General features: G+C 41.9%; 1 protein-coding gene and 1 long non-coding RNA gene across 2 annotated transcripts in view; one reads left to right on the top strand and one right to left on the bottom strand.

Annotated features, from left to right (window-relative positions):
• The window catches only part of LOC134620354 (murinoglobulin-1-like), a 33,051-nt gene extending 11,935 nt beyond the window's left edge, over positions 1-21,116 (top strand). Inside the window, exons 11-34 of the mRNA XM_065470099.1 lie at positions 1,527-1,598; positions 1,693-1,838; positions 2,236-2,385; positions 3,236-3,379; positions 3,486-3,570; positions 3,678-3,834; positions 4,206-4,267; positions 5,870-5,991; positions 6,063-6,114; positions 6,357-6,440; positions 7,884-8,060; positions 8,311-8,386; positions 9,325-9,481; positions 9,761-9,835; positions 12,403-12,565; positions 12,640-12,827; positions 15,470-15,682; positions 16,324-16,448; positions 16,556-16,646; positions 16,734-16,802; positions 16,883-16,988; positions 17,147-17,171; positions 19,651-19,660; positions 21,087-21,116. Coding sequence (XP_065326171.1) covers positions 1,527-1,598; positions 1,693-1,838; positions 2,236-2,385; positions 3,236-3,379; positions 3,486-3,570; positions 3,678-3,834; positions 4,206-4,267; positions 5,870-5,991; positions 6,063-6,114; positions 6,357-6,440; positions 7,884-8,060; positions 8,311-8,386; positions 9,325-9,481; positions 9,761-9,835; positions 12,403-12,565; positions 12,640-12,827; positions 15,470-15,682; positions 16,324-16,448; positions 16,556-16,646; positions 16,734-16,802; positions 16,883-16,988; positions 17,147-17,171; positions 19,651-19,660; positions 21,087-21,116 — 2,579 coding nt within the window. The remainder of the gene's footprint in view (positions 1-1,526; positions 1,599-1,692; positions 1,839-2,235; positions 2,386-3,235; positions 3,380-3,485; positions 3,571-3,677; positions 3,835-4,205; positions 4,268-5,869; positions 5,992-6,062; positions 6,115-6,356; positions 6,441-7,883; positions 8,061-8,310; positions 8,387-9,324; positions 9,482-9,760; positions 9,836-12,402; positions 12,566-12,639; positions 12,828-15,469; positions 15,683-16,323; positions 16,449-16,555; positions 16,647-16,733; positions 16,803-16,882; positions 16,989-17,146; positions 17,172-19,650; positions 19,661-21,086) is intronic.
• Positions 21,117-22,396: 1,280 nt separating this feature from the next.
• LOC134624225 (uncharacterized) lies at positions 22,397-24,486 on the bottom strand. The gene is made up of 3 exons (XR_010093493.1): positions 24,398-24,486; positions 23,597-23,654; positions 22,397-22,431 (listed from the first exon to the last, which is right to left on the bottom strand). It is a non-coding gene; the product is annotated as an uncharacterized LOC134624225 (long non-coding RNA).
• Positions 24,487-24,975: the final 489 nt, after the last annotated feature.

Raw genomic sequence — 24,975 nt, 5'->3', positions numbered from 1 at the left:
TTTTTTTTTTTTTTTGCTAAAGCATATAGTTAGGGCTGGACCAGGTGACCCTGAATCCTCCCTTAGTTATGCTGCAATAGACGTAGGCTGCCAGGGATTCCCATGATGCATTGAGTTTTTCCTTTCCAGTCACCTTTCTCACTCACTATGTGTTAATAGACCTCTCTGAATTGAATGATACCTGTTATTAATCTTATTGTAGGGTCTACCTTACAATATAAAGCACCTTGAGGTGACAGTTTTTTTGATTTTGAGCTGTATAAATAAATTGAATTGAATTATTTCCCTTGTAGATTCTCACTGAAGGCATCAAAACTATGAATGAACACATATTTAATCATTTGGTGAACAATGCTGAGCACTTGTTGGCCTTTTTGCCCTCCATCTCATCCCAAACCATCTCCTTTGAGTTTAAGTCAGGTGACTGTGGAGGCCAGGCCATCAGGTGCAGCACTCCATCACTCTCCTTCTTGGTCAAACAGCACTCACACAGCCTGGAGGTGTGTTTGGGGTCGTTGTCCTGTTGGAAAATAAATGATGGCATGTTGCTGCAGGATGCTGTGGCAGCCATGCTGGGTCAGTGTGCCTTCAGTTTTGAATAAATCCCCAACTGTGTCACCAGCAAAGCCCCCCCACACTATCACACCGCCTCCTCCATGCTTCACAGTGCGAACCATGCATGTAGAGACCATCCATTCACCTTTTCTCCGTCACACAAAGACACATCAGGTGGAACCAAAGATCTCAAATTTGGACTCATCAGACCAAAGCACAGATGGTCTAATGTCCACTCCTTGTGTTTCTTGGCCCAAACAAATCTCCTTTGGCTGTTGCTTTTCCTTGGTTGTGGTTTCTTAGCAGCTATTTGACCATGCATTGATTCACACAGTCTCCACTGAACATGTAGAGATGTGTCTGCTACTGGAGCTCTGTGTGGTATTTATCTGGACTCTAATCTGAGCTGCTGTTAACTTGTGATTTCTGAGGCTGGTGACTCGGATGAATGTATCCCCAGCAGCAGAGGGGACCTTTGGTTTTCCTTTCCTGGGGCGTCCTCATGTGATCCAGTTTCATCGCAGTGCTTGATGGTTTTTGTGACTGCACCTGGGGACACATTCAGATATGAGCTCTAACAGTTGTCAAACAGGGCTGTCAGCTGTGCACCAACCTGACTTCTGCACAACACAACTGATGGTCCCAACCCCATTAGGAAGGCAGGAGATTCCACCAATTGACACTGTGAGGTGAAACCATGTCAGGCGACTACATCATGAAGCTCACTGAGAGAAGGCCGAGGGTTTGCAGCACTGTCAGTAAAGCAAAGGGCGGCTACTCTGAGGACTCTAAAACATAAAACATATTTAGAGTTATTTATAGATTTTTCTTTGCTTCACCTACAATGTAGAAAGTATTAAAATAAAAATTAAAAAAAAAACACTGAATGAGAAGGTGTGTCAAAACTTTTAACTGGTAGTGATGTCCACAGATATCAGTGCTAGTTCAGGCTTGTTTTTAAATGATTTCTATCTTCCAGGTGTTGTCCAGAGGAGCTGTCATCATGCAAGGACAAACACAGGTTCAAGTGCAAGATAGATCGGGTAAAATTCCCATATTTCCACATATGCCACAGCCAAGCATGGACTTTGGCCTGTTTTGTTGATCTGTGGATGTATGTATGGACCTCTGTTTCAGTGACTGAGGGCCAGGTGTCCTTTAAAGTCAGAGTGTCTCCTGAGATGGCTCCAGAGTTCCAGCTTGTGGCTTATGCTGTCCTGCCAAGTGAGGATGTTATTGCCCACAGTGCCAACTTCTCTACTGACAAATGCTTCAGCAACAAGGTGAGTGTAATTCTAGAGGTGTGCTGTGTGTTTGGTGTCATTTGTCTGCAGTCAAATTCAAATCAAAGTCATCTCCAGTTGGCTAAATCACGTGAGGATTTCTAGCATCAGTAAATGGACTGGTTGTTCCACAGCTGTTTCTACTCTACCTGAGGACTCAAAGTGCTCCTTCATACGACCTCATTCGCTCACTACCATTTATACAAGCACCTTTTTCAATGATGATGCAAGTCCTTTCTATCTAACACTGACACAGATTCATACAGTGTGCAGCTTGGGCTACAGCCATCCCACTGGGACTCATGATTTGTCACTCACCACATTGAAGCAGCACATTTAGCCAGCAGTGAGTGGGGACTCATCACAGTAACATCTACGGGTGTTTTGTGTGTGTCAGGTGTCAGTGGAGTTTTCACCGTCTTCAGCCGTCCCAGGTGAAGAGACCAACATGCAGGTGACGGCCCTGCCACGTTCTCTGTGTGGTGTGAGCGCCATCGACAAGAGCGTTCTCATCAAGGAGCCTGGGAAGACTCTGGATGCAGATAAGGTAACTGCTGATATTAACACCAGTGAGATGGACACATCCTTATTTCCAGAGCCCGTAGTGTCACAAGTTACCAACAGCTCACGCCTTCGCTCTGGTACTTGTGTCCTGATAAGTATTCTTTGGGCAGTCCTACATTCAACTGTTTTAAACAGTAATAATACATAATACAAGGTTACATATGCATGTGTGGTTAAATGTATGTTTCAGGATCACTTGTTGCTCATGTGGTTGCAGACAGCAATATTTTAATCTTATAAAATTAATTCCTTTTGGGCAAATTAATATTTCAGCATGGAGATAAATCCAGGATCATGAATTTTTTTTAGCAAATAATTCAACCATGTAACAATCTGTAAGTGTATCACCTGCCAGTCAGTGTCTGCTTTACTTGAGAAGAATTTAACTTTGCATCAAAACTGCTCAAATACGTGAGTATTTGTTGATGTTAAACATACAGCAAAACCTGGAAAAAGTGAGGCTTAGTGAGGTAAAGGAGCTACAGAGACAGCTTCAAATGGAGAACACTTACTGTAGCCATATAAGTCACTACGAACAATGTGGTGTTTATAGTGAAACTGTAGAACTGCTGTAAGATTTGGTAAACAGATACTTCAACTATAACACCTCACATCTGCGGACACTTACTGCTAACTTGATCATTTTAATTTATTTTTTTTAAGAAGTCTTCTTAGATCATCAGCAATTGATTTAAGCCTAATCTGTACTCCATATTTCCATATTTACACCAGTACTACATGTAAGAGTTAAAAAAAATATGTGGATCAAATGTGACCAGGCAGGCAGGCAATAAATGTTTGGATGTTTTGTTGAACTGCACTTTTCTTTTCAGATATTTGACTTGCTTCCACTCAAGAAATCCTCAGGTATCCCATATGAGGTTCGAGATGCTGAAGAATGCCTTAATGTGAGACCAAAAAGATATGTTTTGCCGTACCCCGGTCAAGAGCAAAATGACGCCTATGCAGTTTTCCAGGTAAAATACATGTATACCTGTGAGTCCGTCAAACATAATGTAAATGCAATAGTTTTTGTTGTTGGACCAGTTTTTGCTGATCTTCGTGTGTTGCTGAAATATCTAGAAAGTCGGACTGAAGATGGCGACAAACTTGATTTTTCGATTGCCTTCATGCCTCAAGTTCAAAGGAAAATTTTACCATGATGGCCCTCGTGTCGTCTCCGGTGAGTCATTCGCTTGTTTGTGTTGTGTCTGGCTATAAATTTTGCTTTTTATTTACCAAAAAGAAAACAGGTAATTATTTTTTCTATTTTTTATTCAGCTATTGTTCTGGGCTACAGTCCCCCAGTTAGAGATCCCATACGTGGACTAAGTAGTCTTGATCTGGGATCTGCTGGGCAGCTTCCTCCACCAATAGAGACAGCTCGCTCTTTCTTCCCTGAGACTTGGATCTGGGATCTGGTGGAAGTTGGGTAAGTATCTGTTGTGAAGAGATCTGGTGCATATTCCATTTTTTAAAAAGTTTATACGATCACATTAAGAAACCCATGTGAACTTTCTGCTGTGTCTTTGCACACATGAAAAACATGAAAATAGAATAATTGTGAGTTTTTTCTTAAGCATGTTTTGATGCTTCAGGCCGATATTTTATTTAAAGATGTGCTTTGTTTTTGTGGGATATATTATTTCACTTTCTTCAGCAGCGCGGAGCTGTGTGGCAGGCTGAGTACACATCCTGTTTATGTGCCAACGAGCACAGTTGCAAATTGAGGTAAAGCAAGACTATAAACCCCTGTGTTGGGAGTGGGGCAGAAAGAATTATTAGCTGTGTCTCAATTCCTAGGCCGCGTCCTTTAGAGGACCCGGCCTTCCCGGTCTACGTGGGCCGGGTCTTTAGAAGGTCGGGTAGACCAGAAGTGCGAGGCTGTGAAATTGGACAGTCTAGCCTTCAGATTTGCATCACTGCTGTCTCGGTGGGGTTTAATAAACTCAGCTGTGTGCTCCTTGCTATCTAAAATATAACAGGACACTGGAGTAAATTCTCGATTATCTCACATTTCTGTTCAATCAGTTTTCTGTTTGACGTTTATTCAGCTGTGTGAAAACTATAACTTTAATCTCAGCCAAACCGATTTACTCGGGAACAAATAAAATACTGAAAAAAGCCAAACAGTAACATTTTTGATTTATCTAAGTGACTTATATATCATAATAATGGATTGGATTGCATTTATATAGCGCTTTTCTAGGCACCCAAAGCGCTTTACAATTCCACTATTCATTCACACTCACATTCACACACTGGTGGAGGCAGCTACAGTTGTAGCCACAGCTGTCCTGGGGCAGACTGACAGAAGCACCATCGGCCCCTCTGGCCAACACCAGTAGGCAGTAGGGTAAAGTGTCTTGCCCAAGGGCACAACGACCAGGACAGAGAGAGCAGGGGGATCGAACCGGCAGCCTTACGGTTACAGATGAGCTTCCCAATCCCCTGAGCCACGGACTCTGATCATGTCTAACCTGAGTAGCCAAAGCTTGGTCGCACTATGAATTCTGGGATACGGTGGGCCACGAAGGACACACCCGACCCATCCTTCAAATCTGGGGAAATGAAGGATGCATTTGTCGCCGCATTTGGAGCAGCCTTTGAATTTGGACAGCCTTCAGCGTGTAGCTGTGACGTAATCGGCCTTCACATGTGGCCTCAGGAGGATGTGGCCCCTGAATTGGGACACAGCTGCTGGGTCTACAAGGTCTAGATTTCCCACTTCTATCCTTCCAGTCTGAGGGTAGAAGCTGCCTCCATCCTCATGGTTTACTTAATGCAGCTGTTTTAACTAATTATAAATCATTTTGTAACCTGCCTTTCAATTCTCATCAATTATTTCCATTATGTATGCTTCCCTTGGACAGTATATATAATGATAAATATTACAAAAGACTGCTTGCAGTTTCATTGCCATCCCAATGATTTATATCTTAATCGGTTAGTGAAGTCAGAAGCAACAGATGATGTATTATTGTAGGGTCTACCTTACAATATAAAGCACCTTGAGGCGACTGTTATTGTGATTTAGCGCAGTATGAATAAAACTGAATTGAATCAGTTACTTAGCTACAGGCATGTGTTAAGGATGGCCTGCAGTTTTCTAAATTGAGCCAAATTGACATTATTGTATGTGGCCCTAAAAGTGTCGTCTCTGACGAGATACTTTTTATGACTTACATTACCTCAGCCTCCAGCAGGACCCTGAAATTATTTTGGACTATTTATTTTCTAGCTCATGTTTTTCACACCTGATGCTGTAAAATTTTCAGTCAGACGTTATCTTTGATTTAGAACCAACATTAAATCTAGAGATCTAGTTTTAGATCTAGTGTAATCACAGCTAACTGTTTTATTTTGTCTCAACACATTTCCTTCTAGTTTTTAGAAAATCTGTAAAATAACCTCAGTAACCTTTATTTTAATGAGATAAAGAAGGTGACATGTGCTGCTGTTTTTAGGGGCTGTGAATGTGACTGTGTCTGCTGAGGCCGTAGCGTCCCATGTGTCATGTGATAATGAGGTTGTGAGCGTACCAGACAGAGGTCGCATCGACGTTGTCACCAAATCTCTCATAGTGAAGGTCAGTACCATACATACAAGACCAGAAAAACATTTTTAATTTTCACTCATTTTAAAGATAATTTTCTTCAGGCCGAGGGAACAGAGATGACAAAGACGTACAACTGGCTTCTTTGTCCAAAAGGTCAGTATGATTTCCATCAGTTACAAAGTTTAAATAAAGAAATGACCTAAATGCTGAAAGTTAGCAGTGGAGTGCACTGTGTACATAAAATGTACGCAGTGGAGTGCACTGTGTACATAAAATGTGCCAAATTTTCATCCAGCACTTTCACAAAATGTAATGATATGTGCTGAAGATCAGGCCACCTGGTGACTTTGAACAGTAACTCTGTTGTAAACATGACTTCCTGATTCTGTACACAGGAAACACACTGATAGAGGAAGCAGAGATACATCTGCCTGAGAATGTGATTGAAGGATCTGCCCGCACTTCTGTATCAGTCCTGGGTAAACCTCATGATTTCATCTCAATGAATTTTGATCCAGCCAAATAAAAATATGGCAGGTTAAAGCTTTGATAAAAAGACAAATAGTAAGTTACTAAAACAACAGAAAATAAAAGAGACATCATGTTCAAGTAAAAGTAAAAAAAGTATTCAACTTTTAAAAGATGATTTCATTTATAAATAGAAAAAAGCGACCCACATCTTCCTGGCCTTATGTGAATAATAAATGGACCCCAAAAATCAAAAGGCTGGTTGTGCCATTCTTTGCAGGAAGAACTGCAGTCTAGCTTTTGTCATAAGTGTTTTTTGAAACGCTGTGGAGGAGTTTTGGCCCAGTCACACCAGAGGGTTTTCCAGCGTAATCGGTCTGGTCATGCAGAAACACGTCAGTAGGATTTAAGTCCATATTTTGACTCGGCCACTTTCTGGCGTTCTGGATCATTTTCCATCTTAATAGCATAAGTTTGAGATTCAAGGCACAAACTGATAGCTGGACATTCTCCTGGTAGAGAGTTCTTCCTCCAGGTCGTGGCGTGCTACTGAAACAGCAGAGGCATGATTTAACACTGGGCACCAGCTGCCTTAACCAGACTCCTCCGTCGCTAACCACCTGAACCCAATGCCCCACCCCTCCCTGCAGCTGAGCCACAGACCCCCCTACTCCACATAGCCCCAGGGCATCACACTGCTACCACCACTGTTGGTATGATGTTCTTTCTATGAAATGATGCAACAAAACTCAAAACTTTTTCTCTTCAGTCCATATAATATTCTCCCAAATATCTTGTGGAGCATGTTTTTTGGCAAATTTGAGATAAGCTTTTGTGTTCTTTTTGGTCAGCAGTGGTTTTGCCCCGTCTCCTTTGTATTGTTGAATCGTAAACTCTGACCTTTACAGAGGAAGGCAAGGCCTTCAGTTCTGGGTGTTGATGGGAATCGCTTGACTTTTTCGGTGAGTCGTAGATGTGCTAATGGATTAATTTCGGCCACATCTTTTCAAGTTTTCTCAGTTTGTGGATAATGGGTTCCAACATGGTGCACTGGCGCTCCAAAGCTGTAGAAATTGTTTCTTAACCCTGTCCAAACTGATAGATCTCAAGACTTCTCGCCTATTTTTGAATTTTTTAAAATCATGGCAACGACGTGTTTCTTTTCGACATCTTTTAGCCTGCTTCCCTTTGTCAAACAGATTGTACTTGAGTGATTTCTTGATCCAGCAGGTTTGGCCTTAATTAGGCCTGGGTCTGGTTGGTGAAATGAAACTCAGAAGTATTTGGTTAATCACAGTCAATCTACAATTTTCAGTTTGGATGGTTTTTCGCTCAGCAAATGAAATCATCATTTAAAATTGCATATTGAAATTATTCAGGTTATCTCTGCCCAATAATACAAAGTTGTTTTACTCTAGTTTTGTTAGTTTTAGTGAATCAGTGTTTTTGATCAGGTGACATCCTCGGCCGGGCTCTGAAGAACCTGGATGGATTGCTGCAGATGCCGCATGGATGTGGGGAGCAGAACATGGCTCTCCTGGCCCCCAACATCTACATCCTCCACTACCTGAAAGGCACACAGCAGCTCACCACAGCCATCATGGAAAAAGCTACTAACTTCCTCACCAGTGGCAAGTTTTTATTGTTTCCTCTAAGAAGGAAATCATTTGAATCACTTCAACACACACGGTTCAAGAAACAAGCCGACATGAGGCAGAACATTAGCCACAGTTTTTGGTCAAATGTGTCATTTTCCTCATCTGTCAGCAAGAGTCGTAGAATTTCCCAAATCTTGATGTACACATGCAGATCTATAAAAAAATGGAGTCCAATCATCACCGTAGCAGCAATGTCTCGATCATTGTGTCTCTGTTGTTACAGGATACCAAAGACAGCTCAACTACAAAAGTGACGACGGTGCTTACACCACATTTGGAACAGGACCAGGAAACACTTGGTGAGAACATCACTGATCAATTATGTCCTACATAAATCAGAGCGGTTACACTGGTTTTTAAATATCCCACCAAACAGAAGACGTTTCTCAAAGTTAGACATGTTTATGCTATTAATATAATAGTCAACCTCTAATACTTAAAATAATTCACAATTTAGCATAATTACCTTTAGTCCTTTGACTCCCCTAACATTAAAAATAACTTTTGGTTAATACTGTGTAATTTAGTAGGGAGGAGTATTAGGGCCACAGTAAAAAAGTCAAAATTTAGAGATTAAACTTGTAATTCTATCATTTATTTATTTATTTTTTTCCAAATAAAGCCAAAATACTATTTCGATAATAAAGTCGTAATACTGTTTTTTGTAAAAAGTCAAATTCAATTCTAAGAAAACAGTTGAAATGATTACGGTTATTGTTTCAAACTACCACAGCTGCTATACCCTGTAGATTGTGTAGATGACTCAGTGAAATAAAGCAGTCGTCTTGTGATACAGTATAGATGCTTTTTATTCCACGAGCGTGTAATCATCGGTATCCTCGCATGTGTCCATTACCAGCCATTTCATTTTATACTAATCTCCATCTGACCACGTACAGATTTCTGTACCACTTTCTGCTTTTTAATGCACTTATACTTACTGCCACACTGTTTTTAATTGCTAAAAGAGACATCGGTTCCTTCCTTGTTACTAAAACTGATTATGAAGTACGATTTCCCTAATTCAGAGGGTACAGCAACCGTGGCAGTTTGCCCTGGAACAACTGTAATCTTCACGCTTTTTTCTCAAAATACATTTTCAAATGTAATGTTGAAATTTCAACTTTATTTTCAAAATGATCAGTATTTTTCTCTTAATGTGACCTTACATCCAAACACCAAGACAAACATTTCCATCGTTGTAAGATGTGTAAGTGTTTTTTTTTCTTTTTGCCAGGCTGACTGCGTTTGTGGTAAGAAGTTTTGCCAAAGCTCAGTCTTTCATCTATATTGATCCCAGAACGATCGAAGAGTCTAAGACCTGGCTGGAACATAAACAACAAGAAACTGGTTGTTTTGAAAAGTCTGGGAAACTCTTCAACAACAGAATGAAGGTAACGTGTAGACTGTGGAAATAGCCTCCAGCGTGGAAGCACTTTAACAATTTTATTAATAATTTTATTCATACATGGAAAACAGTGTATTAAACACTGTAAAAGCATTGAACATGGACCAAGACATTCATTTTGACACTTGCTCCATAGAACTGCGAGTCACAATCCTTAATCAAAGATGATACTAAAACCATATGCAACTGAAAATCATTTTCATGATGTCATATCCCTGAATGTTGTTGGTGCTTTGATGATGTCTATGATGCCTTCTGTTGACAGGGTGGTGTATCTGATGAAGTGACTCTCAGTGCGTACGTTACTGCTGCCTTCTTGGAAATTAATACATCCCAACATGTGAGTAGACTCAAAGAATATCGAGCTATTTAGACAAAATTTGAACATAGAGTTAGCCCTACTGAGCCATGGAGTTAAGCTTAGCCAGCAGTCTCAGTGTCTTATTTGACTGTCCCCCCTTCCCCTCTGTATTCTCTCTTTCTTTCTTTTTCTTTCTCCCTTTCAGTATAATTGTCTGTCCAATTTGTAACAACTTAAAATAAAATAAAATAAACGAACAATGATAATATAAATTAATCAAGTGGAACAATATGGCATTGGCATATTTTCTCCACTTGAAAAAAATCCATTGGGCATCTTTCCTGGGCTTTGGACAACAATCCTGAGTGCTAAAGTACCAAACGGGACAGGCAAAAACAAAAAAGCAGCAGTCCCTACAGATAAGCTGGTCTCACTAACAGCCAGGATCACCAGATGACACAGCTCACCTTTGCTATTTCTTTTGGCATTTTTATATGGAGCATGCATCAAGCTATTTAAGTTTCACAGTTCCTCTGCAAGTCATTTGGTGCACGGCTGCTGACTTATTGCAGGTGCCTCGGTTGGCTCCATCGAAAACAATTTTCTGTATGTCATTCCCCCCATTCCCATTTTTCCCATGTACTCTCTAAACTGTCCTGTCAAAAAAAAGGCTGAAATGCCATTGATGACACGTTTTTTAAAACTTCCATAAATTTTAGTCACAATATTTCCATATGATTCATATCAAAAACAAGCACTTGTCAAACAATTCAGGGTCTGAGTGTGCCATGATGTGTCGACCTATGGAACCAGCACCCTAATGCAGTCTGGATCAGCTCTCTGTCTCAAAAGTACTAATCTCTGATCTTATGGGTTTTACTCAGGAAGCAGTAAAGAACTTGGGTGGAATGTAATGGGTGAGGAGTTCTAACTGCCTCCATCCAAATGTCTACCCTGCGTGTCTCTAATAAAAACAGGCGACCTGAGCAGCCTTGCAGGCCTGGTGTTCATTTGCCACTTCTTGACCAGTGCACTTGGTACAACTTCCCTCTAGACCACTGCACTTGGTACAACTTCCCTCTAGACCAGTGCACATGGTACAACTTCCCCCTAGACCCCTGCACTTGGTATAACTTCCCCCTAGACCCCTGCACTTGGTATAACTTCCCCCTAGACCCCTGCACTTGGTATAACTTCCCCCTAGACCACTGCACTTGGTATAACTTCCCTCTAGACCAGTGCACTTGGTATAACTTCCCTCTAGACCCCTGCAATTGGTATAACTTCCCTCTAGACCCCTGCACTTGGTATAACTTCCCCCTAGACCCCTGCACTTGGTATAACTTCCCCCTAGACCCCTGCACTTGGTATAACTTCCCCCTAGACCCCTGCACTTGGTATAACTTCCCCCTAGACCAGTGCACTTGGTATATCTTCCCTCTAGACCCCTGCACTTCGTATAACTTCCCTCTAGACCAGTGCACTTGGTATAACTTCCCCCTAGACCACTGCACTTGGTATAACTTCCCCCTAGACCAGTGCACTTGGTATAACTTCCCTCTAGACCCCTGCAATTGGTATAACTTCCCTCTAGACACCTGCACTTGATATAACTTCCCCCTAGACCACTGCACTTGGTATAACTTCCCTCTAGACCACTGCACTTGGTATAACTTCCCTCTAGACACCTGCACTTGGTATAACTTCCCTCTAGACCCCTGCACTTGGTATAACTTCCCCCTAGACCCCTACACTTGGTATAACTTCCCCCTAGACCACTGCACTTGGTATAACTTCCCTCTAGACCAGTGCACTTCGTATAACATCCCCCTAGACCACTGCACTTGGTATAATTTCCCTCTAGACCAGTGCACTTGGTATAACTTCCCCCTAGACCCCTGCACTCTGTATAACTTCCCCGTAGACCACTGCACTTGGTATAACTTCCCTCTTGACCCCTGCACTTGGTATAACTTCCCCCTAGACCACTGCACTTGGTGTAACTTCCCTCAGCTGCGATAACCACATTTACTCAGGGCCTTCTCGATGTTCTTCCTCCTCACTGGCCGCTGTGTCAGTGGGGATGGTGTTCGCACTGTGTTGTAGCGTCCTGATGACACCCAGTTTGTGCTCCTGTGGATGATGAGAGTCAAACCTTAGATACTGATCCGTATGCGTAGATTTATGGTATTCATCAGCTTTTAGATGTCCCCCATTACTAATGGAAATCTCTCAGTCTAAGAAGGCTAACCTGCCACTTTTCATATCCTCCCTGGTGAATTTGATGTGTCGGTCCACCGAGTTAATGTGATCTGTGAAATGTGGTACATCCTGAGATTTGATTTTCACCCAGGTGTCATCCACATACCTGAACTCTCACCAGCAAGTACTTTTATCACCACCCAACCTGTACAGTGGTTTTTTTTATATCGCTTTGCTTGATCTCTACTTTCCTGTAATTGCTTTGTTTTACGACAGCTCACACTCTGTATTATCACGCTGATGTTTTGAGCCCCTAAATCAGTTATACTACCTCCTTTTGTTCTCATACTGGGTTTAACGGAAGAGGTTCTTTACCTGAAGTGTTTTCTTTGGATCTTTTAAAGGATCCTGTGATGAAAAAGAGCCTGGCTTGTCTCAAGCAGTCTATCAGTGACCTGAGCAACACCTACACTACAGCTCTGCTGGCCTATGTGTTCACTCTGGCAGGAGACATGGAGACCCGCGCTCACCTTCTGCAGCACTTAGACAGAGTTGCAGTGAGGGAAGGTGAGTCATCCTTTAGCAGGACATCATTCAGGCTTTATTAGCATAACTGTGACTGTTATTGTGTGTGTTTGTAGGAGGTTTCCTCTACTGGTCTCAGACAGCAGCAGAAAAATCAGCCTCCCTGTCAGTGGAGATCAGTTCTTATGTGCTGTTGGCCAAACTCAGCGTCTCCCCGACTGCTGAGGATCTGGCATATGCCTCTGGTATTATGAGGTGGCTGACTGGGCAGCAGAACTATTACGGAGGCTTCTCCTCCACTCAGGTACTACACCACCTGAACAGCATGAAGCTAATCTTGGAGTTCATCTACAGTCTTGGACCAAATTAGAAGAAATAATCCTGAAGCTTTCATGTTGTTGCTGTGCTTTTCTCTCAGATATGCAGACTTGTTTTAGCAGGCAGGGATGTTTTTATTCTTTTTTTTTACAATATGAAATTTACTTTTGTCTAAAAATGTGTTGTTTTAATAGAATAGCCTTCTGTGCACCAACTACATGTAACAGCCTGTAAATAACAGCTCACCTGCAGTCTATAAGTTTATACCTGTGATTTCTCTACTTTGTTTCTCTGAGATCATCTCTGTTAAACACATTTAACCTGTTTTAACGTTTTTTTTAACCAGGAAGTGAAGGTTAGAAACTCTTTTGTGAGAGTGTGTTGAAGTAACACAGGCAGTTTTACCTTAATGTCTATTACACTCAACACTATGTAATATGGAGTCCTGGAGTCCCATTAAAACTGTCCTCAAGCAGAAGAGGAGGGCCTTCAAATCCAGAGACAAAAGGAGTTGAAAAGGGTGCAGAGAGAGCTGAGGGGACTGATAAGGAATGGGAAGGACAGCTACAGGCAGAAGATGGAGAACCAGCTTCAGCAAAACAACGTTGGTGAAGTCTGGAGAGGCCTCAGAACCATCTCAGGCCACAAACATCAGAACTCTCTGCCTGGGAGGGATGTGAGGTGGGCAAATGAACTGAATCATTTCTTCAACAGATTTGATTCAGCCATGAGGCAGTCTCCAACATCGGCTGCAGACTCACTCACCCCCACTGCTGCTGTTCCACCTCAGACACTTCACACCTCCTCTATTCACCCTGCTCACTCCTCCCCACCCCCAACAACAGCATCCAATACACAACCAACACAAGGCTCCAGCCTGTCTCTCTCAACCACCCAGGTTAGGAGGGAACTGATGAGGATTAATGGCAAGAAGGCAGTGGGCCCAGATGGCATCAGCTCGAGGGTCGTCAGGTCCTGCGCAGACCAACTGTGTGGTGTGATGGAGCACCTCTTCAACCTGAGCCTGAGGCTGGGAAGAGTCCCACAGCTCTGGAAAACCTCCTGTGTTGTTCCAGTGCCAAAGACTTCACGCCCCAAGGACCTCAACAGCTACAGGCCGGTGGCTCTGACATCCCACCTGATGAAGACCCTGGAGCGGCTGGTCCTGGCTCAGCTTCGGCGCCTGGTGAGCTCATCACTGGACCCACTTCAGTTTGCCTACCAGCCTGGCATTGGAGCGGATGATGCCGTCATTCACCTCCTACATCGCTCCCTCGCTCACCTGGAGACCGCTGGGAGCACTGTGAGAATCATGTTCTTCGATTTCTCCAGTGCCTTCAACACTATTCTTCCCTCGGTTCTGAAGGACAAGCTGGAGAACTCAGGAGTGGACCATCACCTCACTATCTGGATTTTGGACTACCTCACCGACCGACCACAGTATGTGAGGACTCAGGGCTGTGTGTCGGACAGGGTCGTCTGCAGTACGGGGGCCCCACAGGGAACGGTTCTGGTTCCGTTCCTATTCACCATCTACACTGCAGACTTCTCCCACAACTCCACCCAGTGCTTCCTGCAGAAGTTCTCAGATGACTCGGCAATAGTCGGCCTCATCACTGATGGGGACGACAAGGAGTATAGAGGACTGACTCAGGACTTTGTGGACTGGTGCCAGCTGAACTACCTCCAGATCAATGCCAGTAAAACCAAGGAGCTGGTGGTAGACTTCCGCAGGCACAAGCATCCTCCACTGCAACCACTGAACATCCAAGGTATGGACATCGAGGCTGTGGACAGCTACAGGTACCTTGGTGTTCATCTGAACAACAAACTGGACTGGACTCATAACTCAGACGCCCTCTACAGGAAAGGGCAGAGCAGGCTGTACCTGCTGCGGAGACTCAGGTCGTTTGGAGTGGAGGGCCCACTCCTGAAGACCTTCTATGACTCTGTGGTGGCCTCAGCCATCTTTTATGGTGTGGTCTGCTGGTGGCGGCAGCATCTCTGCCGGGGACAGGAAGAGACTGAACAGGCTGATCCGAAGGGCCAGCTCTGTTCTGGGAGGCCCTCTGGACCCAGTGGAGGTGGTGAGTGACAGGAGAATGGTGGCTAAGCTGTCATCCCTGTTGGACAACATCTCCCACCCCATGCAGGAGACTCTGACAGCACTGAGCAGCTCCTTCAGTGGGAGACTGCGGCACCCACGGTGTGGGACGGAGAGATTTCACAGGTCTTTCCTCCCCACTGCTGTCAGACTCCACAATAAAGACTTTTGCAGCTGATCAAACCCTCACACATGCAATAAGACTGCTATATGTGCAATTCTCTTACAATTCTTCTTCTGACGAAGTTGTACTTTTGTATTTTCTTACTCAGTTGTATATAGCATTTGTATTTCTATTTTATTCTATTGTATATATTATTCTATTCTATTCTATTTTATTCTATTGTATATAGTATTTTATTTTATTGCATTCCAGTGTTTTCTAATTTCTGCTACATAACCTTGCACTTTTGCTGTAACAAAACAAATTTCCCACTTGTGGGACTAATAAAGGTCATCTTATCTTATCTTATCTTATCTTACAAATGACTGTGTGTGTTAACCACAATGAATCCATCCTGTAGGACACAGTGGTGGCTCTTCAGGCTCTGGCTCTCTACTCCACTCTGGTGTTCAGTCCTGAAGGTTGGAGCACAGTGACAGTTCAGGCTCCCAGCAGTCAGCTGACATTTGATGTCAATCAGGGCAACAAACTGCTCTACCAGGAGGAGGCGCTGCAGGATGTGTCAGGAAAATACAGGCTGGAGGTGAAGGGCACTGCATGTGCTTCAGTGCAGGTCAGTGACAGCATCATGTGACCAGGTCCTGGTTGGTGTCAAACAAAGGCTTTCTTTGTCCTTATAAAATGGTAAAGAAGATTAGCATTTTCAGATGTCATAAATGTCTTTTCATTCAATTCAATTCAATTTTATTTATATAGTGCCAAATCACAAAAACAGTCATCTCAAGGCGTTTTATATTGTACAGTAGATCGTACAATAATAGATACAGAGAAAAACCCAACAATCATATGACCCCCTATGAGCAAGCACTTTGGCGACAGTGGGAAGGAAAAACTCCCTTTTAACAGGAAGAAACCTAGTACAATTCTATTTTACACTAAATTAGAGAATTGAGCAAAAATTAATAAACTCACTTTCTGTCTGTATCAGAATCAGAGAAACTTTATTCATCTTAGAGGGAAACCGAGATGTGATAGCATCAAATGCACAACAAACATCAATCACTCGTATAAAATGAGTGTAGAAACAGAGATATCACAGATAAATAATGAGATAAATAGATACATATAGCGATATAGGCATGACTATAAAAGGACAAGTATGTGTGCAAATATATGTCGTGGTGTAGAACAGTGACAGCAGGGTGGAGTGAGGTATGATTAATTCTGTGGACCTGACCCAAGTTTGTTTCTCAGATTTCTGTCCACTACAACATCCCGACACCTACTGATGTCACCACTCTCAGTGTGAAAGTACAACTAGAGGTCAACACCACCAGTGAATCTGCTAGACCCAAATTCAGTCTGAAAATACAATCGCTGTAAGTATGTGACAGGTTAGAGGAGTGCTCTTTACCCGTGTGGAGGAACTGCTGGTAGATGAAAAGCAAGTGTGCACACAGGTCATAATCACACTGTTCAAACACAGGTACAGTGGAAAGGAGAAAACTACAAACATGGTGATCCTGGACATCAAAATGCTCTCTGGATTTTCCCCAGACCCCGAGTCTTTGAGGAGTGTGAGTAATTAGACAGATTCTACCAACGAGTGCATTTCATGTGATAATTGTGATGATGATAATAAAAACAATGTCATCTCCTCTCAGCTCAAACATGGTCTCCTGGTGAGTCGTGTTGAACAGAAGGAAGATCATGTTCTGGTGTACTTAGAGGAGGTAAGTGAAAGTCACCGTGGGGACACCAGATGATGATCTTTGGTACAAACTGTGTCTGCAATTGTTTCTGTCTCGTCCAGTTATCAAAGGACACACCCATCAACCACAGCTTAGAGATCACCCAGGAGCTCCCAGTGGACAACCTGAAGCCAGCCATGGTCAAGCTCTATGACTACTACCAACCAAGTCCAAGTCTAAGCTTTACTCGAGCAGCACACTGACACACTTTGCTCTTCAGAGGATTCGTACATCATACTGAACAGTTCAGAAAATCTGATGTTTAAATGTGTTGGACACACAGAGAAATTACACTTCAGTGTTTTTCTACCATATGTTTCTCTCAGGTGACCAGGCTGAGACCCAATACATGTTTGTCTCGTGAGCTGCAGGTAAGAAGCTGTAATAACACACAAGTACACCTTTCACACACATTTATTTAATTTTCAAAATTTCAATGAAAATGAAAGGACTAACTGTTATTCCTCGTCTCACAGTCTGAAGAAAGTGTGGTTGGTCCTGAGGTCATCGCTCAAGTTAAAACCTGCATTTTAATAAAGAGACTTTCTCTGCTCAAATGTTTGTATTTTTGTGTTAACAGCTCCAGTATTATTAAATGCTTCATTAACAAAATGCTTCATTTTTAATGATAATTGGAAAGGAAAATACAGTGCTGTGAATGCAGCCCTCAGACTGGCCTCTGTTATGCCGTATTTCTATCTCAGCTCAGCTGTTGTGTGTTTTAGACAAAAACAAAATGCTGCAAGTCAACTTAGAACAGAACATTAAAAAAGCAAAACATGCTCTCTCCAACACGCCATGAAGTTCAGCTCAGTTCTGCTCCAATCTCAAAGTACCAGGACAAGGGAGATGTGAGGCTCAGCTCTAAATGCTCAGAGTGAGGACTGAGTATAGACTGATGGGACAGAGCCTTTTAGCACTGCATGCACAGCTTTGAGTCATGAAGCTGTGACACTTGTGCACTCATTTTTATCACATCTCCACCTCTCATTCCAGATAAATGAACTCTCCCAGTGGCAACTATCACACACTGGTGTGAAAAAATGTTTTTTTCTGATTTCTTAGTGTTTTGCATATTTATCACATCTATGTCTTGATGTATTCTCAATCGTCCAGGAAAGTAAATCTCCAAAAGTTGAATCTGTTCATCTGGACGTAGCGTTTTGTGGGAGAAACGTTTCGTCACTCATCCAGGTGACTTCTTCAGTCTCAGCTGACTGCAGGTACATATCACATGTATGTTTTAGAAAACACAAGAAAACACAAAACACAGTTTTAAAGTGATTTCATTGATTAAAGACAGAAAGGTTATCCTAACCTACCTGATCTGTGTGGAAAAAATAATTGCCTCTCTTGTTAAATCATGAATTACCTGTGATTAACCACATTTTTTGGAAAGCTGAGTTCAGTTTTTAATTCAATTCAATTTTATTTATATAGCGCCAAATCAAAACAAAAGTCGCCTCAAGGTGCTTTATATTGTACAGCAGATCGCACAATAATAAATACAGAGAAAAACCCAACAATCATATGACCCCCTATGAGCAAGCACTTTGGCGACAGTAGGAAGGAAAAACTCCCTTTTAACAGGAAGAAACCTCCAATAGAACCAGGCTCAGGGAGGGGCGGGGCCATCTGCTGCAACCGGTTGGGGTGAGAGAAGGAAGACAGGATAAAGACATGCTGTGGAAGAGAGACAGAGGTTAAATGAATATCAGGCTACAATGCAAGGACCTGAAATGTACACCGCAGTGGAGGCTTTTATGGAAAAAATTGCAACTTCTCTCAAGCCAAATAGGGAAAAATATCCTCACTCACATGCCAACACTGAGGGAAGCCCCACCATCAGGGTGATGAATTTCAACAAGTTTAACAAATCCAGATCCTCTATCACTGATGATCACCTCTCAGGTGTCCATCGCAGATATTCACCCAGATTTCAGTGCACTTGTTTAAGCCCAAGGCAGGCTGGATTTTTCTCAATAAACAAGTAAACAGAACTGAAAACATCAAAAGCTTTTGTATAAAAAAGCAATATCTTTTATCTTTAACATACTGCAAAACACCTTTTGTTGATTTGTGAAGATTAACAGGTTAAAATTTAACAGTGATGTAATGGTTTTTACGTTGTTTATTACTTTTATAGGATTATTTTCCTAACTGACCTGCACCACAATTCATAAACTTACATAAATATTTACAGAATATTCCTATACTTCTCGTTATCAGTAGCAGCTTATTATAGTATCATTATATATGACTTTTATGCCAATGCAGACCAAGATCCGAGGCATCCATGCAGAATAATCTCTACGGGACGGTTATTAATCACTGTGTATGTACCATGGAGATTCTTTGGATGAAGTGATCCATAAACCTGTCACTGCTGTAGGCTGAAAGCATTTAAAGCCCAAAACACGCAACAAAACAAAAACATTGACTTTGGCTCTTACAGCCTGACTGTATCATAAATTTAGGAGTAGATTTTAGGAGACCCTTCCCAGTTGAACTGTGAAAGTAAGACAAAGAGGAGTTAATGCTGAGTGGAAATTCCCCAGAGGATACCTGTGTGGGGGTCTCAACATTTGTAACTGGATACACAGGGACACACACAGTGCTTAAAACTGTTACACTCACACATACACACAGGTACGCGCACACTCACTCATGTGCACTCATATAGACACACGGGTACATGCACACGCAGGCCAGGGCTCTAGACTAACTATTTGACATGGGCGCACCGGTACGCCTAACTTAAAAATTTAGGCGTACCGGCACAAAAGTTAGGCGCACTCAAATTTTTCAACCGCTTCGCTTAACACCGCAGTTTTACATGTGCACCTTCTTTGGGGGGGGAAGTCCATACAGACAATATTCATTTCTAAATTATTAACTAACAATGTTGTGCTTAAAGTGCTTTGTCAATATTGTAGAAAATGTTAAACTTAATCATCATCTTGGCCTCCTCTGACGACCTGTTTGCTGTTGCATGCTGCTGAAAGGCAGTGGGGAGAGAGGACACTTGGGCAGTGCATTTATTGCAGCATATAATGTGTTTTCTGGATACACTGCTGCTTTTTCAGCATTCAAAGATTGATGGCACCGTGTCAGAGCACTGGCTATGAACTTCAGACGGATCAGGCCTTAACTTAACAAAAAAGTTATCAATAGTTCTTTTCATCTTTTCTTATTACCCACAGCTACATCCACTTCTGTCAGGCCTAGGCTGCTCACTAGGGCTGGATATCATCACTGATTTCTATAATCCATTCGATTCAGGTTCTCAAAGTCCTGATTCGATTCAATTTAGCCTCAGACAGTCAGAAATATTATAATTCTGATCATTTATCAGTACTGACACTTGTGAGACTTCATCAGAATTGTGAACATCACAGCAGATGCCTTTGTGTAAAAGTAACTGAGAATAAAACACAGAAAAACATGAAGGAGATTTTCCTGGTCTGGCGTTGTATAGCAGATAATCTTAAAAATATTCTGCAATTTTGCATAATTTTAAGAAGTTTAAATTTCTTCAGTATTGAACAGCAGAAATTAGGCTTTCTTGTCGGACGTCATTTACATGAAAAAAGAAAAAGACAGCGCTGTAAACAACGGTAGACTGGTGGGTAATAAGCGAATGAATAATCCAGGAAACAGATTTGAGACGGGAAACTGTTCTTGAAGTACACACAGGGAGCTGTGTAGGAAGTGTAATTTTTATCGTGGGGAAGCAAAACAGCAAAAGTCAGAGGGAATTCATGACGACATTGATCAAATGTGAAGCGCAGTTTGCTGCTTCTTTTTGGCTCGGCGAATTTTGGTTGGAGAGACAAAACCTGCAGCTCAGAATCAGCGCAAAAAAACGTAAACACAGCGCGGACCCGACGCATCAGAATCGCTAAGCTCCGACAGCGTGTCCGTCTGCGGGCCGTCCGGTGAGAAAGCCGAGAAAGACAAAGCTGATTCTGATGCGTCGGGTCGCTCTGTGTTTACGTCTTTGTGTGGAATCCGTTAATGAATTGATATCGCCTTATTAAAGCTACTCACCTCCCTCTTCTACCTGCACTTTCCACTGGACCACGGCCAATCAGAGAGGTCCTGCCCCTGACTATCTCTGATTGGTTTAGTCCACGATAGGGGCATAATGTGTGTCTGCTGTTAACATGGAGAGTTGCAGAGATTTTTTTTTGTTACCCAAACAGGTGCGACCAAATGTTGGTAACAGTTGGTCGCACTGGTGCGACCAAATGTTTTTTTTTTTAGTCGCACTACGGAAAATTTGGTCGCATTTGAGACCATATTGGTCGCACTCTAGAGCCCTGCTCAATACTATAGACAGCTGCTGGGGTTTCTTTAACCTGAGTAGAGAGAAGTCCGCTGTTGAGTTTTGGACGAAATGCATTCTGGGATATTTAGCTGTCCCAAGTCTACACCGATGCATGCTCGATAAAATGGGCGGATCGAGAACACATCCGGGACTTTTTCGCGTTCTCGGCGTGATGCGTACTTCGAATTGGAACAGTACTTGGTCTCCGACTGATCACGTATCACGAGTACACGAGAACGCAAGTACGCACAAGTACGCATATTGATAAACGCCCAGTTTTTTGACCGAGTCTTGCCATGTAAATTCAAAGTTTCATTAAACATCTTTCTTTGCAAGAAAAGTGCCTGGACTTGCTCGCGTTTCAAATGCATGTTGCCGGACTGACTCCTAAAGGTGGTACAGAAGAGTGAAATAGAGACGGAGTGCCGCCACTACACACAGGAAGCAAATTAAAAGTGCAAACCAAGCAGTCCCCCTCCCCCTTTTTTTCTCCTTAATTGTGGAGTCAATATTCAAGAAATACAAATAATTACTCGTCTGATATCTGCCTGGACAATTACTGGAGACGGAGGAGGTGGAGAATAAAAACAAAATTTCAATAACATAATTCTCTAGATTTTCTAGGTTTACATTCACATCTTATAATGTTGATTATGTTAATATGGTGTTAAATACAAACACAAAAAACAAAGATTTCTATATTCAAAAAACATACCCAAAATCAGGTCAAATGAAATCCCTGTATTCAAATTATGAGCTTAGCTTGATTAATTATTTGAGTAAAGGCTTTTTTACATTAACAAAAAATAAATAAATAATAATAACAAGGTATATTGGAGGACTTGTTTCCATTTCAACCTAAAACATGAGGGACAGGGGACAAGGGATTCAACCCCCTCAGTGCACTTATGACAGTTGGTTTTTCACATTAAGATCCTGAGACAAGTGAAACAATTAAAAAATTCAGTATGTTTGTTATCAAACTGAATTTTTAACCTGAAGGACTACTCATTCTCCACTTTGGTTATTTAAATTAAGCTAACTAATGTGGCAATTTGGGGATGAGATTCAAATTGATCACACTCAGACCAGTAGAGCATTAAAGTTTCACTTTTTATTTTGATAAGTTTTTCTTTCCCCCTCCACTTGGAGTAGCGCTTGACGGGCAGAGGTAGCCAGACTCAAGCCTTTGAGCAATTTGCTTACATAATGAAGCCCCTGAGTGACAGATGGAAGCCATCAAATGCAAGTTACACATGTGGTTCACTCCCAGGGAGCCACCTATAAAAGTGAGCAAACAGAAGAAAAAGAAATGAGTGGAAGTAAGCATCACAGTGGCTTTCAAACAAAATCCAGTAAATACTAACCCTTTACCCTTTCAAAGGAGTCTCAAAAGTTATTGTGAGACATTCCCATTTGGCCCAAATTCCCTGTCAAAAGTACCTCCAATCCCACAGTCCATTTCTGACAACGCAAGAGATGAAACCAACCCGACCTCCAGTAAAACATTAAACTGTTCCACGCTTGTTCTGGCGTCTTGAGTAGGTTTTCAAAACTTCCTTACCTTTTGCACATCCCTGAAGACATTAATACAGAGGGCACATTGCGAAATCCTTAAATGTATAGAAACAATATCTTTGATTACCTAACTTACAAAATAAATACCATTTAATAGTGTATCTTTGAATACTCTTTGTGCTGCATCACAAAACTACACAAAGGTTTCCCCATCATTGCTAAAAAGTATTAACAATCATTTTTGTGATCTTGGAGGGAATCATGACAAATCACATAAAGTGATTGACATGACATTGGCCAATCAGATGAAAGGAAGAAAAATAGGGTCAAAATTCGCACTTGTAACTTGAGTGCAGAGTTTCACACTTTTTTTTTTTTTTTTTTTTAAATGCACACAAATTCTTTTTACACATACAAATCCTGATTTACAAGTACAAAATATTTATGACCACAATTTGAACCCATACATGGCCTCTGAGGGCTGTTGGCAAACCATGGACATGCACAGAAGCATGATCAGACAGAGTAGAGATCAAAACACCACCACAGGACTTTAACCGACATTATTTTAAATTCAAAACCTTCAGTGTACACTTTTATACTAGAACAAAGAGTGTATACCCCATGGTGGCTGTGGCTACAATGTAGCTGCCATCACCAGTGTGTGAATATTATGAAAGTATAATTGCTTACTTTTTTTTTTGTTTGTTTTTATTGTGACTGTCTAAAATAAGTGGGGCGGCTACGGCTAAAGCTATTGGCGCCATCTTGTTGTTGAGACACGTTTAGCCGGCGCAGTGTTAGCTGTTAGTGTGTTAACTCAGAGACTGGGTGTGAATGGGTGGATGACTGGATATGTAAAGCGCTTTGGGGTCCTTAGGGACTAGTAAAGTGCTATATAAATACAGGCCATTTACCATTTACTTACAGGGAAGCGCAACTGCTCTGTCTGGTGGTTGAACAGCTCTAGGGTGAGATTTCTCATTCTGTAAAAATAAAAGGCATGCTGACCATACTCATCATCATGTCATACAGCTTTAATGTACAGTAAAGGATACAAAAACCAAGGCAAAACGAGGGGAAAAAGAAAGATTAAAAATCTAGACTGGGATAAACTAAGGTTAACTATAAACAATGTGACCAAAAAAACCAAACAAAAACAAACCATGAGTATGAACCTGAACAGAAAACACATAGTAAACCTGAGACCTGGAGAAAGATGAAACAAGACAAACAGACGACTGGACAGTGGAAGACAGGACTTAAATACACAGAAGGCTAATGAGGGAAGTGGAAACGCCTGGGGAGACACAGCTGACACATATCAACATGATGCCACAGGGGAAGTTAAACAAAACACATTGAACGTAGAAACAAGACTTTCAAATTAAAAAAACGGAATATATCACCTACTGTCATTATTGGACTAATGAGTCTCTGTTGGAATTTTTTTAAATTTAAAAAAATTAAAAAAATTTTTTTTTTTTTTTTATTTATATCACCCAACTGCACCTTGTCCATAACCTTTTGTCCAAGTGACTCCAGCATGTTTTCAAACAACACTATATAACTCCCCAAAGCTGCACTGGTCAAAGAAAATGATCCTGCATCCTGACTTTGTCACGCCAAAAATATAGCACGAGTCAGTCCCTAAGCCTGATAGCTGGCTTTTCTCTTTGATCAGGTCTTTGATCACCTCCTATTTCACATCATAAGGGATGTTACTTACAGAAACATCAGCTCTTTTTCTGGCATGGCGACCACGTTTCTTTTTGAGCCTCTTCTTCCTGCCAGGCCCCAAATGCACGTCAATCAAGCTAGAAAAACATGTACAGAACTTAAAGCACACTGGGGCTGCTAGTTTACCGTTAATAGCATTATTTTTTTAATTAAAAACTTATCACTAAAAACAACTTTATCGTAGTTTAAGAAAACAAATTAAGCCAACGAACTAACAAGCCTCAATATGAATGGACTTACCCCTGCTGCAATGGCTCCTCTTTTAATGGCTGCTCCTTAAAGGGCTGCTGCTGCGGCTGCTGCTGCTGGGGCGGCGGCGGCGACAGCTCGTACTGCACCGGCTCCTGTTTCAGGGCTACTTCCTTGACAGACATTTTGTAGGTACCATCATTCGGAGGCTGAATTTGAGGGCTGGGCTGGCCCTTGTTCTTCTTCATCTATTATTTTATGGCGGTTGAAACAACTTCAGTTGCATTACTGCCACCTTCTGGACTGGAGTGTGGATCGGAACAGCTTTACCTATACTCTCATATAAATACCTGTTGCTCTAAAACAGGGGTGCCCAAT

Source organism: Pelmatolapia mariae, linkage group LG3_W (assembly GCF_036321145.2).
Source record: "Pelmatolapia mariae isolate MD_Pm_ZW linkage group LG3_W, Pm_UMD_F_2, whole genome shotgun sequence".
Classification (NCBI taxonomy): domain Eukaryota; kingdom Metazoa; phylum Chordata; class Actinopteri; order Cichliformes; family Cichlidae; genus Pelmatolapia; species Pelmatolapia mariae.
This window is presented reverse-complemented; position numbering and strand designations above follow the sequence as displayed.